Source organism: Pan troglodytes, chromosome 15 (genome assembly GCF_028858775.2).
Source record: "Pan troglodytes isolate AG18354 chromosome 15, NHGRI_mPanTro3-v2.0_pri, whole genome shotgun sequence".
Classification (NCBI taxonomy): Eukaryota; Metazoa; Chordata; class Mammalia; order Primates; family Hominidae; genus Pan; species Pan troglodytes.
Genome location: NC_072413.2, coordinates 101,064,760 through 101,081,344, shown reverse-complemented (window position 1 = coordinate 101,081,344; position 16,585 = coordinate 101,064,760). Strand labels below are relative to the sequence as shown.

At 48.6% G+C, this 16,585-nt stretch overlaps 1 protein-coding gene across 14 annotated transcripts in view; it reads left to right on the top strand.

Annotated features, from left to right (window-relative positions):
* The first annotated feature begins 8,542 nt into the window (after positions 1 to 8,542).
* Positions 8,543 to 16,585, top strand: part of CDC42BPB (CDC42 binding protein kinase beta) — a 127,619-nt gene continuing 119,576 nt past the window's right edge. For 7 of the 14 annotated variants that reach the window (XR_010151285.1, XR_010151283.1, XR_010151282.1 and 4 more), the window contains exon 1: positions 8,834 to 9,115. Coding sequence is in view for 6 of the 14 variants with exons in the window: in XM_024348941.3 (XP_024204709.1) it covers positions 8,941 to 9,115 (175 nt within the window). In the remaining 8 variants the exon portion in view is untranslated. Of the gene's footprint in view, positions 9,116 to 16,585 lie in introns of all 14 variants that reach the window. The other 7 variants (XR_010151284.1, XR_010151286.1, XR_010151281.1 and 4 more) reach the window with 3 other exon arrangements.

Genomic DNA, 16,585 nt, shown 5'->3' with positions numbered 1-16,585 from the left:
ATTCTCTCAAACCAGCTGCTTCTGGGTAATGGGGAGCATGGTAAATTCAGGGAATTTCATGGCCATGAGCTCTCCGCCACACTTCCTTCAACACGAAATGAGTCCCTCAGTCCAAAGTGATGGTGTTTGTGTTGCCATGAAGAGGGATAAATAAAGCGTTGTCTGAGTCCACAAATGGTAGTGCTGAGAGAAGTGATGTGACTGGAAAAACAAGTCCTTACATAAAACACGTGAGGATAAATCACTGCCCTTTCCATGACAGAAGGGGTCCAATGTCATCAAGCTGGCCACCGGGCAACTGCACCTTGTGGGAATGGCACCACATTAGGAGCTTAGGGTGGGTCCCTGCTGTGAGGGTTGGGCACTCAGCCATATGGATACCAAATCACTCAGCCAAATGGATACCAAATCAGCCTCGTGAGGAAAGGTCATGCTTCTGAGTCCCTACATAGCCTTCATCTCTGCTGCCTCAGTCAGCTGCCCACGGGCTGTTTGAGCAGCACTGGGGAAGGGGAGGGAGGAGGCCAATGGATGTCCTCAGAAGAGGCTGTCTTGTCCACCTGGGTACTGACAGCCTCCTCCCCAGTAAGTGCCCATGAATGAATAAGCATTCATTCCCATGGGTACTCTGTGCCCATTCTGAGAAATCCATCCCCTTGCCTGTCCCCTAGGCCACCTGGAAAATTTTATTCAAGTGTCTAATTGTCCAGCCAACCCATTAGCTATAGCCTGTGAATCAATGTACAAGTTTTGCCTTCTGCAAGGATTTTTCTTCAATGCTGGCTTTCTGGGCCTCTCCTTTGTCTGTAAAGCACTAGTTGTCTACCTCTGACGGGAGCTAGCACTCCAGGCAGAAAAATTTGTGGGCCAGACCCACTTTTTCATTTTCTGTTGACTGATCACAACAAAGTATTTTCCATTAGGGTGTAGTTGCAGGTTAAGAAATGTCGCAGGGCCGGGCGCAATGATTCACACCTGTAATCCCAGCATTTTGGGAGGCTAAGGTGGGCGGATCACTTGATGCCAGGAGTTCGAGACCAACCTGACCAACATGGTGAAACCCTGTCTCTACTAAAAATACAAAAGTTAGCTGGGCGTGGCGGTGCATGCCTGTAATTCCAGCTGCTCGAGAGGCTGAGAAGTGAGAATTGCTTGAAACTGGGAGGCAGAGGTTGTAATGAGCCAAGAGCACGCCACTGCACTCCAGCCTGGGCGATAGAGCAAGACTCTATCTCAAAAGAAAAAAAAAGAAAAGAAAAGAAAAAGAAAAAGAAATGTTGCAAAATGTCTGGGCACAGTGGTTCATGCTTGGGAGGCCGAGGTGGGCGCATCACCTGAGGTGGACTCGAGACCACCCTGGCCAACATGGTGAAACCCCATCTCTACTAAAAATACAAAAATTAGCCAGGTGTGGTGGCACATGCCTGTAATCCCAGTACTTGGGAGGCTGAGGCAGGAGAATCCTTGAACCTAGGAGGCGGAGGTCTCAGTGAGCCGAGATTGTGTCTTTGCACTACAGCCTGGATGACAGAGTGAGACACTGTCTCAAAAAAAAAAAAAAAAAGAAAAGAAATGTTGCAAAACAGTAGGAGCAAATACTATTAGAGTCTAAGGCACCTACTCAGGAAGTTTACTTGTTCCTCCCAGAAATGTTTGGGCCTACTCTCATCTTACAATGGAATGCTGCTGGGTGTGTGTGTGTGTGTATGTGTGTGTGTGTGTGTACGTGTGTGTTTTGCAACAGAGTGAGACTCCATCTCAAAAAAATAAATAAATAAAATAATAAATAAATAAATAAAGATGTGGTTCAATGTCTTCTCACTTAGTGGTTCCCAATAAGAAATTTGGTGTCACTCTTATCTCTGTTTCCCTGTATGTAATGTGTCTTATTTCTCTGGGTGTGTTTGGTTTTTTGTTTTGTTTTGTTTTGTTTCTTTTTTTTTGAGATGGAGTTTTGCTCTTGTTGCCCAGGCTGGAGTGTAATGGTGCAATCTCGGCTCACCGCAACCTCCACATCCCGGGTTCAAGTGATTCTCCTGTGTCAGCCTCCAGAGTAGCTGGGATTGCAGGTATGTGCCACCACGCCTGGCTAATTTTGTATTTTTAATAGAGACAGGGTTTCTCCATGATGGTCAAGCTGGTTTTGAACTCCCGACCTCAGGTGATCCGCCTGCCTTGGCCTCCCAAAGTGCTGGGATTACAGGCATGAGCCACCATGCCTGGCCTATTTTGTTTCTTTATCACTGGTTTTGAGCAATTTGATGATGATGTGCTTCGGTGTTTTGTTGTTGTTGTTGTTGTTTTTCATATTTCCTGTTCTCAGGATTAACTGAACTTCTTGAATTTGTGAGATTGTAATTTTCATTGTGTTTGGAAATTTTTCAGTCATTTCTTCAAATATTTTTTCTGTTCCTCCTCTTTCTTGCTCTTCTCCTTCAGGATCCCAATTATCCATGTATCAGGCCACTTGAAATAGTCCCACAGTTCACTGATGCTCTGTTCATGTTTTTGTTTTTGTTTTCTCTCACTGTCTTATTCTGGATAAGTTCTATTGCTATTTCTTCAAATTCACTAACCTTTTGTTCAGTAATGTCTAACCTGCCATGAACCCCATACAGTATATTTTAAATCCCAGAAATAGTTTTCTTATCTTTAGAAATTCTATTAGTTTTAAAAAATGATTTTCATGATTCTATTAGCTTTTTCAAACACATGAAATACAGTTATAATAACATTTAATATCTTTTTCTGATAATTCTAACATCTGTGTAAGTTCTGGGTTGGTTTTGATTAATTGACGGCATCCTCATCATAGGTTGTGCTTTGAATGTCTGGTAATCTCTGACTGGATACCAGACATTGTGATTTTACCTTTTTGGTGCTAAATATTTTGTATTCCTATACATTTTCTTGAGCTTTGTTCTGGGATGAAATTACTTGGAAACTGTTTAGTACTTTTGTGTCTTATATTTGTAATTCGTTAGGCAGAGCCGGAGCAGTGCTCAGTCTAGAGCTTTTTCTGGGATGCTGGGGGAAAGGCAAGTGCATGACTTCCTAGTGGTAGAATCCTATTACCAAGGTACAACTTTCTTGAGAATTCTACCCAATGCCTGTGAATTATTAGTTTTTCCAGTCTGGCCAGTGGAAAACAACACTACTCTCAGTCTGTGTGAGCATCAAGCACCATTTCCTCCAATCTTTTTTGGCACTATTTCCCCTAATCCAGCCTGCGGTAGCTTCCATCCGCATGAGCACTGGCCAGTGTGCTGCTGGATGCCTGAGGAGACTCTCTACCCATCTCCAGGGCTTTCTCTGTGCAGCTCACTCATTTATGGTACTCTGTTCTGAGAGGTCTAGCTGCCTTGGTCTCTTCAGTTTCTGCTCTGTCTCCTCGCCTCAGGGAGTCCACTGAGCTCCACCTCAGTTGCCCCTCCCTGGCAGGGCAGTCATAGAGCCACCTCTTTACCCTCCCTGGCAGGACAGTCATAGAGCCACCTCTTTACCCTCCCTGGCAGGGCAGTCATAGAGCCACCTCTTTACCCTCCCTGGCAGGGCAGTCATAGAGCCACCTCTTTCCTGTGTCTCGGGGATAGGGATCACTGTCCTTTTTCAAAAATATGCATTTTTTGAGACAGAGTCTTGCTCTGTCGCCCAGGCTGGAGTGCAGTAGTGCAAGCATGACTCACTGCAGCCTTGAACCCCTGGACTGAAGCCATCCTCCCATCTCAGCTTCCAGAGTAGCTGGAGCTACAGGTGCATACCACCACACCTGGCTGATTACTGTCCTTTGATGCCTGATTTCTAGTGTCATGAAAATCCTTGTTTTAAGTGTTTTGTCCATTTTCTTTCTCTTTTTTTTTTTCATTGTTTCGGGTAAGAGAGTAAATCTGGTCCCGATCACACCATCTAGGCTAGAAGCAGAAATTAATTTGCTTTTTCTTTTTGAGGCAGAGTCTTGCTTGCTCTGTCACCCAGGCTGGAATGCAGTGGTGTGATCTTGGCTCACTACAACCTCTGCCTCCTGGGCTCAAGTGATGCTTCCACCTCAGCCTCCCAAGTAGCTGGGACCATAGGCACACGCCACCACACCTGGCCAATTTTTGCATTTTTTGTAGAGATGGGGTTTTGCCACGTTGCCTGGGCTGGTCTTGAACTCCTGAGCTCAAGCAATCTGCCCGCCTTGGCCTCCCAAAATGCTGAGATTAACAGGCATGAGCCACTACACCTGGCCAAGAAAAAAGGAAAATTTATTGTTTCATGTAACCAGATCTCTCTCTCATTTTTCTCTTTCTTTCTCTAACAGGTGTTGTGGCTGTTGAGCTGAAGTCTCACCAACATAGCTTGTGTTGTAAAGCAAGGAGCAGCAAGCTACGGGTCTGCAGGCCAAATTTAGCCTGCTGCTTGTTTTGTAAATAAAGTTTTACCGGCACACAGTCATGCTCATTTGTTTCTACATTGTCTATGGCTGCTTTCTTGCTATAATGGTAGATGCAGAGACTGTAGGGTTCATAAAACCTGAAACATTTACTCTCTGGCCTTTTACAGAAAAAGTTTACCCACCCCTGGTCTAAAGGAAAGGACAAGAAATTCTCTCTCCCAGTTTTAGTATGAAACATTCTTTTTATTTTTTATTTTATTTATCATTATTACTATCTTTGAGATGGAGTCTTGTTCTGTTGTCCAGGCTGGAGTGCACTGGTGCAATCTCTGCTCACTGCACCCTCCGCTTTCCGGGTTCAAGTGATCCTCTTGCCTCAGCCTCCCAAGTAGCTGGGATTACAGGCATGCACCACCATGCCCAGCTAATTTTTATATTTTTAGTAGAGACGGGGTTTCACCATGTTGGCCAGGCTGGTCTTAAACTCCTGACCTCAAGTGATCCACCCAGCTCGGTCTCCCAAAATGCTGGGATTACAGGCGTGAGCCACTGCGCCCGGCCTTCTTTTTCTTTTTCTTTTTGAGATGGAGTCTCGCTCTGTCACCCAGGCTGGAGTGCAGTGGCGCCATCTCGACTCACTGCAACCTCTGCCTCCTGGGTTCAAGTAGTTTTCCTGCCTCATTCTCTAAAGTAGCTGAGATTACAGGTGTGCACAACCACACCCAGCTAATTTTTTATTTTTAGTTTTGGTATTTTTAGTAGAGACAAGGTTTCACCATTTTGGTCAGGCTGGTCTCGAACTCCTGACCTCAAATGATCTGCCCGCCTTGGCCTCCCAAAATGCTGGGATTACATGTGTGAGCCACCACACCCAGCCAGTATAAAACATTCTAAATAAGTTATCTGCTGAGGGAGCAAGATTGTTTGAGACCAGGAGTTCAAGACCAACCGGGGTGACATAGCAAGACTCCTTCTCTAAAAAAATTTTTTTAAATTAGCCAGATGTGGTGGCATACACCTGTAGTCCCCACTACTGTGGAGGCTGAGATGGGAGGATTACTCGAGCCTGGCAGTTCAAGGCTGCAGTGAGCTATGATTGTGCCAAGGCACTTCAGCCTGGATGACGGAGCAAGACCATGTCTCTAAAAAATAAATAGATAAATGAATACATAAACAAATAAGTTCTCTGATTGGCCTGGCTTCAGTCACATGACTGAAGGGGGATGAAGTGCTGCTAGGGTCTTGGGTCACATGTCCACCCTGGTGCCAGCCCCTCTAGAATCCTATGATCAGAGTGGAGCTGGAGCACAGACTCACAGGGCATGGGGCTCAGGAGAAAGCGAGGGCAGACCAATACAAGGACTGTCCACCAAAGGCACGATGACCTTTGTTGCACATTTGTAAACGTATAAGAACAGTAAATGGAAATTTCCAGGAGGCAAGAAGAGAGAGCAGATGTGGAATTCTCAAATGCTATGTCAGATCGCCATGGGCAGATTGTCAAGAGAAATGTTTGGGAATCTGTCCCACACTCAGGAATAAAAGATGAGAGTGGAAGAGAAAGTTTGGTCAGGTGATCCTGCCAGGGGACACAGAGGACAGGCACTCCTTCCTTCACTTTAAGCCTGTGAGGGTGGCTTCCAAGGGATTTCTCAGAGAGCTCAATATTTGGCGCTCCATTTGGAGGGCACAGTGGCAGGAAGGGCTCACGTGCTGTTTCAGAGGCAGAGCTATGCTGCTGTGCTGGGACCCACCTGTTCACTAATGTTGGGGCGAGGAGTGTGCCAGTGTTTCCTGAGGACAGATGTGAGCTGGGTGGATGAGCAAGCACAAGACCCATGGATCCATTTAGGTCCTGTCCAAAAGTCCCTCAGGAAGGGCAGAGGGCCCCTCCCCTCCACAGCCACCAGGTAAGCATCCACCCAGTGGCACATCTGCTTGAGTTAAGGGGACTTCAGGAGACAAAGCAGCAGGGAAACACCGAGGAGCCCATGAATGTTCCCAGGAGAGACAGGGTCAGCTTTACCCTCTGCCAATCCAGATGGGATTGGAGCCCTTCCCCACTTCTCCCTTTCTCCCTTCCCGGTGGTGGTTCTAGATGGGTGGAAGTGGGCTGAGCGAGCCGAGGGAGGTTTGGGGAAGGAGATGGCACCAGGCACAGCCCCCTTTCCCCTTGCTCATCTCAGGCCCTAAGGGGTCCAAGGGGGAAGATTTAACTTTGATTTTGAGCCAGGTGATCTGCTCAGACTTTTTTAAAAAAAACTTTTAAGGTGTCATACACAAATAGTAACATGCAAATATTTAGAATACAGTTTGATGAATTTATACACATTTACAGACCCAACGTTACAAAACGGCTGTGATGAAGATACAGAATGTTCCCAGCCCCCTGGAGGCCTCTCCTTGTGCCTCCTTCCAGTTGATACCCCAAAGGCAACCAGTACTCTCACCTCTAACGCCGGATTGTTTTCACCTGCCTTTAAGAAATGAAGGTATTATATATACATACACACAGTGACATGCACTCATCTTAAGAAGACAGTTTGAAGAATGTTTACTTATGCGTGCTCCCATGTAACTACTACCCAAATCCAGGCATAGAACATTACCAGCAGCCCAGAAGGTTCCTCGTCTTGTTCCAGTCAACAACTCCGGCATAGGCAGCCACTCCTCTTATTATTATTATTATTATTATTATTATTATTATTATTATTACTATTATTAAGACGGAGTCGCGCTCTGTTGCCCATGCTGGAGTGCAGTGGAGCGATCTTGGCTCACTGCAACTTTCGCCTCCCGGGTTCAAGTAATTCTCCTGCCTTAGCCTCTCGAGTAGCTGGGACTACAGGCGCGCGCCACCACGCCCGGCTAGTTTTTTGTATTTTAGTAGAGACGGGGTTTCACCGTGTTGCCCAGGCTGGTCTCGAAGTCCTGAGCTCAGGCAATCCGCCCACCTCGGCCTCCTAAAGTGCTGGGATTACAGGTGTGAGCCACCGCGCCAGGCCCACTCCTATTTTTAGCTCCAGAGATTAGTTTTGCTTCAGGCTCCCTTAACCTCCTGCTTCAAACCCCTATCTGCCCCTTCATCGGCTCCACCTGGAGGCCACCGCTTCCACGGAAGCATGACCCCTTCCCCTGCACCCGCGCGCCCCAGAAGCTCTCAGATACCCCCACGATTTCGGTGACCTTCCGCAAGCTCCAGGAAAAGCCCCTCCTCTCCTGACGCCAAGGGTTTGTTGGGGTTGGGGGGTATCTCCATCAGCCTCCCTCCCCCAGCCACCCAAATTAACCAACAATCTTAGTAAATGCAGCGACTCGCTAGGCAAACCCAGCCTGGAGACAAATATCCGGCCCCTTTCCTACCAAACTGTCACACCTAGGCATTGGTCTGCAGGGAGGGCTGGACAGTGGAAACTGAAACCCTCTGCAAGCCATCACGAATCCACCGGGCACTGGGGACGCTGGCTCTCACCTTGGCCGCAGCCCCCAGAAGCCTGGGCCCTGACCCCACACCGTCTGGGCCTCAGTCTCTCATCGGTAAAGTCAGGGGTAGGGCCCGAGTCTTCCAGGACCGCTTCGAGCTGGGACAAGCCGTTTTAAATAGCCCACAACCCGCCGAGGCCATCAGAGCTGCGCCTGCGGGGCCGCCCTCGACGCCCACCTCGGCCGGGCAGGTCCGAGGCCCCGCAGGCAACATGGGCCCGCGGAGACTGCGGGACGCGGCTCGACGGCCTGAGATCGCGACTCTGCCTCTCCGATACTTGGGGTCGTCTTCGGTCCCGGGATCCGCGACGCGCGCGGTCGGACCCCGAATACTGAAAGCACCGAGTCCGCAGGGCGAAGGCGCACACGCCCACCAGGCGCGCTCTGCGCATGCGCGGGCTCCGCAATCTCAGCGGCCCACTCGCCCCGCCCCGCACCCCACCCCCCCCGCGCCGCTCCCCGGGCCCGGCCCTGCCTTCCCAGCATCCCGGCTCCCTACGGCAAGCGGCGAGGCCCGAGCCCGCCGGGAGCAGGGAGCAGGGAGCCGGGCGCGGGGCGGGGCGGCGCGCTGAGGTCAGCGCGGCGGCGGCCGGCCCCGTAGTGGTTGGCTGCGCCGGTGCTGGCCGCGCCCTGGTTGGCTGCGGGCCGCGGGGCTGGGCCGCCGGGTCGGGGCTGGGGTCGGGGCTCGGGCGCCGGCCGGGCTTGCGCAGCGCTAGGCTCCTCGCCGCTCCTAGTCTGCGGCGGCGGCGGCGGCGGCGGGGAGGGCGCGGCCGCGGGCGGGGCTGAGGGCGGCGGGGGCGCGGCGAGGCGGAGGCGGGCCTCCCGAGCTGGGAGGGCGGCGGCGCCGAGGGGAGGAGAGCGGCCCATGGACCCGCGGGGCCCGGCGCCCCAGACTCTGCGCCGTCGGGACGGAGCCCAAGATGTCGGCCTAGGCCGGGGCGCGACGACGCGGACGGGGCGGCGAGGAGGCGCCGCTGCTGCCGGGGCTCGCGGCCGCCGAGCCCCCGAGGGCGCGCCCTGACGGACTGGCCGAGCCGGCGGTGAGAGGCCGGCGCGTCGGGAGCGGGCCGCGCGGCACCATGTCGGCCAAGGTGCGGCTCAAGAAGCTGGAGCAGCTGCTCCTGGACGGGCCCTGGCGCAACGAGAGCGCCCTGAGCGTGGAAACGCTGCTCGACGTGCTCGTCTGCCTGTACACCGAGTGCAGCCACTCGGCCCTGCGCCGCGACAAGTACGTGGCCGAGTTCCTCGAGTGGGGTAAGTGCGCGCCGGCAGGGCCGGACCTGCGGCCCTGCGACCCCCGCGCCCCAGCCCGCGCACCCCCGCCCGGACAGACCCTGCCGCCCTCCTGCCCACCCAGCTCGTGGGCTTCGCCTCCTCTCGCTCTGGCAGCGCCCCCAGGCCCGCAGCCCATCTCTCTCCAGCCGCTCCTTGCACCCTCGTCCCTCCGCTAGTTCTTCATCCCTCCTTGCCCTCCCTAGGCTCGACATCCGCGTTCGATCGTCCCGCCCCCTCATCCTGCCCCTTGGAGCCACATCTTACGTTCCCACTCCCACCCCCTCCCCCCCGCCGGGCCCTCGCCCTGGCGGCTTCCTAGATCCACCCTCCGAGTCTGGATATCATTTCCTGCAGCACTCACTGGGATATCCGCCCCCGCCCCCGCCCCCGCCCCCGCACCTCGCCTTTGGGGTCCGGAGGCAGCGTGGAATTAGTTCCCTTTCCCCACCCCACGCTCCTCTGCGTTGTGGGGGCAGCTGGGTGTGCTTTCTGCATCTGCCTCGCCCACTGCCCCGTGGGACCCCCTTGCATCCCCAGGGAGCCCAGCTCTAACGGCCCCTCCTGGGTGACAGCCTGTCTACATCCCCTTGTTGGTCAGAGCCTGAATACCTACTTTGCTTTAACACCTTCTTCAGGGGAATTTTAAGGTTAAGGCTTTATTTTAAATAAACCGTGCAAGAGGACTTTTTTTTTTAAAATTCCAATTCTGCTAGACCTTTGTGATATTTGGAGGGGTAGCTGGAGCTATCACTTAAAAACTTTCTCATCTGAATTTTGCATGCCTTCTCTAGTTCGTTCCGGATCTATAATGTTTTAATCATTGGTCAGCTAACCTATTATGCTTTTTTAGGACAAAAATTTGATTAAACCATTTAACGATAATTAGGATCCTAAAGACAGGTAAAAGTGCAGCGTGAAACTCACTTCATCTCTCCCTAACAGGGGTGTGCTGTCAAGACCCTCAGACTGTCTCACCTAAAACCACTGAGTAAGAGGAGGAAATGCGTATGTTCAGGCCAAACCTATGAAAACCTTATCCTTGGGTCATTTGCGTCACTGGGCTAGGACTGTTCAGTTTGAACCAGTAATTTCTAATCTTTGGGGCTGATAAAGCTGATATTTATACGAAGAAACAAATGAAAGTGTTCCACAGTGAGGCCTCCTACTCTACTCTGCCAGATTGGTGACTGGAATTTGGAATTTTGTTTACAAATAAAACTTAAGTTGCAATATTCTTCAGAGGGCTTCTGTTGGATTACTCTGTAGTGAAATGTTACACGGTATCTTGTGAGAGCAGCAGTAGAAAGAGGTCCTGAGATCAAGGACAGCCTGTGATGCTTTATTTCCGTGGGAACCACCATTCTTGGTTACTTATAGTATCAGTAAATTAAGAGTATTTGCTTTCTAGCGTCCTTTGTCAGTGACACGATTTCCAACTGAATAATTAATTGACTTCACCGTTGCTTTGAAAGTGAGGTCTTTGGTGCATGTTAAAATCTGAATATTTTGTTTACCTTTTCTTTCTTTTTTTTGGAGACAAGAGTCTCACTCTGTTGCCTAGGCTGGAGTGCAGTGGCATGATCTTGGCTCACTACAACCTCCATCTCCTGGGTTCAAGTAATTCTCCTGCCTCAGCCTCCCGAGTAGCTGGGACTACAGGCACGTACCAGCATGCCCGGCTCATTTTTGTATTTTTAGTGGAGAAGGGGTTTCACAGTGTTGGCCAGGCTGGTCTTGTACTCCTGACCTCGGGTGGTCCACCTGCCTCGGCCTCCCAAAGTGCTGGGATTACAGGCGTGAGCCACTGCACCCAGCTTGTTTACCGTTCCTTTCTGATCACTCGATCTTGAAACCCACACAGTTCCACTGTCAGGTTCAACTTGGTGCACCACCTGTGAGTGTGACTGGGAAGAGGAAGCAGAGGGAAAGTTGGTTTTGCTGGGAAGGTGTGGTCCCACTGGCCTCTGGCCTGGGACCTAGAAGGAGATTAGTCTGAGGGCGGGGGCCCTGGGGGCCATTGTGCAGCCACCTCTCTCCACCAGGCATTACTGGTGGGCTTCCCTGGAGGAAGCTCTTGTCAGCATGTGTGGAGGTCATATTTTATGAGATCTGGCCTTTCCAAATCTAAACGGGAACTGTGCTGTAACATAGACATATTTTCAAAGTTGTATTCTGACTCTTTGGAAATTGTGATTACAAACTACATTATTCTCAGGAACTCAGTTTGCACAAAAGTATAAACTTTCAATTATAGAGAAGAATGGACTTAGAAGGTGGTGTTTTAATGAAATATCAATATGTTTTACAAGTATTTAAAGTCATTTATGTTAACATATACGTCATTGTAACTCTAAAGTGGTGTATTTCTAGTTAACATGTGTGCAGTTAGTATTTAATGTTGCTTGGAATTGCCTGGTTGTTTCGATTGGAAAGCACAGAATAATGTTTTTGAATAAAACTATTTATAGAGCAATATTAGGTACTCTAACTTCCAAGTGGAATTACTTCTGCTCAGGAAACACATATAGGCTGTCAATCAGTGGACTGTTCAGTTTTTGGATTCACCACTCCATGACATTTGAAACCTCTGATATGTCGATTCCTGTCACGTGGAAAAGCCAACCTTTCCCCACTTCCCAAATCTTGCCAGGTATCTAATGACAATTATGGAGAATTCTTGAAACTTAAGGAAGAAAAGTAGCTGATTCAGCCCAGATTTGGAGGCTTAATGGGGAATATGTGAGGAAATTTGGAAAGTATAGGTAGTAAACTTTTTAAGTTTTAAAGGAAGATTATGGCCTGGTGCAGTGGCTCATGCCTGTAATCCCAGCACTTTGGGAGGCCAAGGTGGAGGATTGGTTGAGCTCAGGAAGACAAGACCAGCCTGAGCAACCTGACAAAACCCAGTATCTATAATAAATGTCAAAATAAAATTTTATAAAAATATAAAAATTAGCTGGGCATGGTGGCGCACACCTGTAGTCCCAGTTACTCTGGAGGCTGAGGTGGGTGGATCACTTGAGCCTGGGAGGTCAAGGCTGCAATGAGCAATGATCATGCCACTACACTCCAGCCTGGGCAACAGAGTGAGACCCTGTCTCAAAAATAAATAAAATATGATTATTTTTGGCTCATATTTTCTTATTGCCACAGTGGTCGCATGGGACAAGAGTCATTTCAACTTTTTTTTTTTTTTTGAGACGGCGTCTCACTCTGTCGCCCAGGCTGGAGTGCAGTGGCGAGATCTCGGCTCACTGCAAGCTCTGCCTCCCGGGTTCACGTTGTTCTCCTGCCTCAGCCTCCTGAGTAGCTGGGACTACAGGCGCCCGCCATCACACCTGGCTAATTTTTTTGTATTTTTAGTAGAGACGGGGTTTCACCGTGTTAGCAAGGATGGTCTCGATCTCCTGACCTCGTGATCTGCCCCCCTCGGCCTCCCAAAGTTCTTGGATTACAGGTGTGAGCCACCGTGCCTGGCCGAGTCATTTCAACTTTCATTGTAGGTTTTTGTCTTTAATTTTCCTATAGCTTGATTGGTTTCCTCTATGAAATCTTGAACCTTAATGCCCTGCTTTGCGTGTATATTCTTTTCTTTTCTTTTCTTTTCTTTTTTTTTTTTTTGAGACGGAGTCTCACTCTGTTGCCCAGGCTGAAGTGCAGTGGTGCGATCTTGGCTCACTGCAACCTCCGCCTCCCGGGTTCAAGCAATTCTCTGCCTCAGTCTCCCGAGTAGCTGGGATTATAGGTGCCTGCCACCACGCCTGGCTAATTTTTGTATTTTTAGTAAAGACAGGGTTTCACCATCTTGGCCAGGCTGGTCTTAAAGTCCTGACCTCGTGCACCCTCCTCGGCCTCTCAAAGTGCTGGGATTACAGGCGTGAGCCACCACGCCCGGCCTTGCATGTATATTTCTTTAAGCTATTTTGAAAATATCTTGATACCATTTGAAGCAGAACATATGAAACACTTTACAGTTTCCAAAAGTAAATAGCAACAAATACGGACAACCCAGTGAGATGAATTTGTTGTCTTTCATCTTTGTCATATACAAATACTGTCTTATGTGTTAAATATTTTTCCCACAGCTTATTTGTAACAGCTAATGTTGCGTTTGGATGGAGCTGATGTTTGAAATCCTAGCCTATGGGCATTGGGCAGGCCACAGTGGTCCTCTGCCCTGGCTGCTGTGTGGCCTTCAGACCAGGAGGGAGGCCTCAGGCTTGATGCTGGTGTCACAGAGGCGGACCGTGGGTTTCCAGTTCCCAGTCCGGGCATCTCTCGAGATGTGCTTCCTCTTCATGAATAGAATTAATCCTCCTAGTCTTCTGGGTGGTTCCTCATTTGTGGCTTTTCTCACCATGAGTGTGACAGTATCTTCTCACGGTCCTCCTCCATGGATGTGAATGCCCATAGCTGTTAGTGTGGGAATGGCCAGCCCAAGGTGTGAGTGGGATGATGTCACCGAATTTAATAAGTAAGGCTTAACTGACACGGTGCTAAACATCTCATAATAAAAAGTGCTGGGATTACAGGCGTGAGCCACTGTGCCCGGCTCAAATACATTTTTATCTTAATGATTTCTCTGGATAGAATATTTGCATAACATGGGAACACTTTTTAAAAATAACAGACTTAAGAAATAGATCTTTTGAGTAAGATCTGAATTATAGGGAAATGTTAGGATTGCATGATAAAAATTAGTTTAACCTAATTTAGATCATGTAGATTCTATGGTAGCTGTTTGATACTGACTATAATAGCATGAGATAGGACAGCTGAAACCATTAAACATTAACAACCCAGCCCTACCTTTTCTGTCTTAAAACTTCAGGCTGGGTGTGGTGGCTCACACCTGTAATCCCAGCACTTTGGGAGGCCAAGGTGAGTGGATCAGGAGTTTGAGACCAGCCTGGCCAACAAGGTGAAAACCCGTCTGTACTAAAAATACAAAAATTAGCCGGGTGTGGTGCCACGCATAGTCCCACCTACTTGGGAGGCTGAGGCAGGAGGATCTCATGAACCCAGGAGGCGGAGGTTGCGGTGAGCTGAGATTGCGCCACTGCACACCAGCCTGGGCAACAGAGCAAGACCCTGTCTCCAAAAAAAAAACAAAAAACCTCTTCCTTCCATGACAGTTGGGCTTCACAGTGAGCAGCAGTGTCTCTCTTAAATCTAGACTTCAAAGAAATAAAATTGGATTTGAAGAAATAGTTCTCACTTCAGGATACCACTGTGTGAGCTACCTGAAAAAGTTTAAAATGTGCAGGGAATTGCCCTTCAGGCAAAATACTCAAATGCATGTAAATTACAGAACTCACAACACTGCAGGGTTGACAGAGAGCTCCTCTGCTTGCCTCCGCCCTGCCTCTTGTCGCAAGCCAGGTGCCCTTAGATGTCTCCTGGTTGCGCTGACATGAGTGATGCTGGATAAACAGGCAGGCACACAGGACTGTTAATTCCAAACTATATTTAATACAGTGAAACTGTCAAATGCTTTTCTCTGAAAAGAGACAAAGCTTTTTTTTTTTTTTTTAGCTGGAAGAGGCTAAAAACAATGTTACCATGTAATCTCATCCCGAAACCCATAACATAATACCTATTAGTCCTTGACCACGTTTGTTTTTTTTTTAGATTCTTAGTGTTATGGGATGACAGTATGTTATGGATACCTTAAATTTGTGTGAGAAGCTCACAGAAAGCCTCTCTTGCTAATGAGAATGGATGAGAGGAAACACCCTCTCCTTAAATCTAAAATCAGAAGTGTTTTGGCAATGTGAACTGCGTGTAGTAATCTTTCTCCCCCGCCCCGCCCCAAATACACTAGCCACTAACTGGGAGATAAAGGTCAAGTTTCAGTTTGATTTTAAACAATCTGTGTTGGGGGTTAGGTTTTTGGTTAGTTTTATTGATTGGTAGGTAACAGTGGCAACAAAATTGTTTTTTGATTAAAATTGCAAAAAATCGATATGTAATAGAGAACTTCTTTGGATTTTTGTTTTTCTTAGGAATTAGAAATTCAAACATAAATTTGAATGGAATGATATAATTTCATTCAAATTCGGTCCTTGGATTGGAGAGTCTTTGGAGAACATTTGGGACCTATCGTAAGGTGATTCCCAGTGTTAATTTAGATGATGATTTCCCTGACCTCCAAAATCGCAGAGTCATAGGTTGGAAAACTGTTAAGAATTTTTTTTTCCCCCCCAAGACAGGGTCTTGCTCTGTTACCCAGGCTGGAGTGTAGTGGCTCTGTCATGTCTCACTGCAGCCTTGACTTCCCAGGCTCAGGCAGTCCTCCAGCCTCAGCCTCCTGAATAGCTGGGACAATAGGCATACACCGCTACACCTGGCTAATTATTTATTTTTTGTGGAAACGAGGTCTTGCTGTATTGCCCAGGGTGGAATTGAACTCAAGCTCAAGTAATCCTCCTACCTTGGCCTCCCAAATGTTGGGATTATAAGTGTGAGCCGCTGCGCTCCGCTATGTTAGGAGTTTGGGGAGGTCATGTTAACCTGCCCTCCAGCCCACTCCCCACTCATGTTGGGTAAACCAGGTTCTGAGCATTTTCCCTAACCGTTTCTGGGCAAACAGCCCTCTAACCAGCATTTCTGTCCTTCACAGGACTGCGGTCAGCCTCAGGCCTCCTTGCAGGTGCCTGCTTTGAAATATCTTTATTTTATTTTAGGCTTTTCTTTCTATTCTCATTGTCAGTGACCTAGGTAAAGCTCCCAGGTCCTCAGGCCTAAATGAATGCCTTTCCCACTTGAAGTTTTAAATACCTCTGCCAGATCAGTCTCAAACTCTCTTCATCACTCTGCCTTTCCAAAACTACAATGCCTTCATGTTCTGTTGCCTTTAAAATAAAAAGTCTGATATCCACAATTCAGTATTAGAATTTGAAATTGACCCCAAAAGACGCATCTAATCTTAGTTTTAGAAGTTAAGGTTATGGCCCGGTGCGTTGGCTCATGCCTGTAATCCCAGCACTTTGGGTGGCCGAGACGGGTGGATCACAAGGTCAGTAGTTCAAGACCAGCCTGGTCAACATGGTGAAACCCCGTCTCTACTAAAAATACAAAAATTAGCCGGGCTGGTGGCGCACGCCTGTAATCCCAGCTACTCAGGAGGCTGAGGCAGGAGAATCACTTAAACCCGGGAGGCGGAGGTTGCAGTGAGCCAAGATTGTGCCATTGCTCTCCAGCCTGGGCAACAAGAGCAAAATTTTGTCTCAAATAAATAAAAAAAAGTTAAGGTTAACAGCACTTCCCACCATGCCCCATGGGGTGATTTTCTTTTAACATCATTTAACTTTTATCAATGTAATGCATTTACTTAGTTTTGGAAACTAAGCGGTACTACTGGGTTGTAATGCAAGACAGCAGTCCCTCTACCAGTCGCTTGCTCCGCGCTCCAACTTCCCACAGACTACCACTTTTAACTCCTCTGTT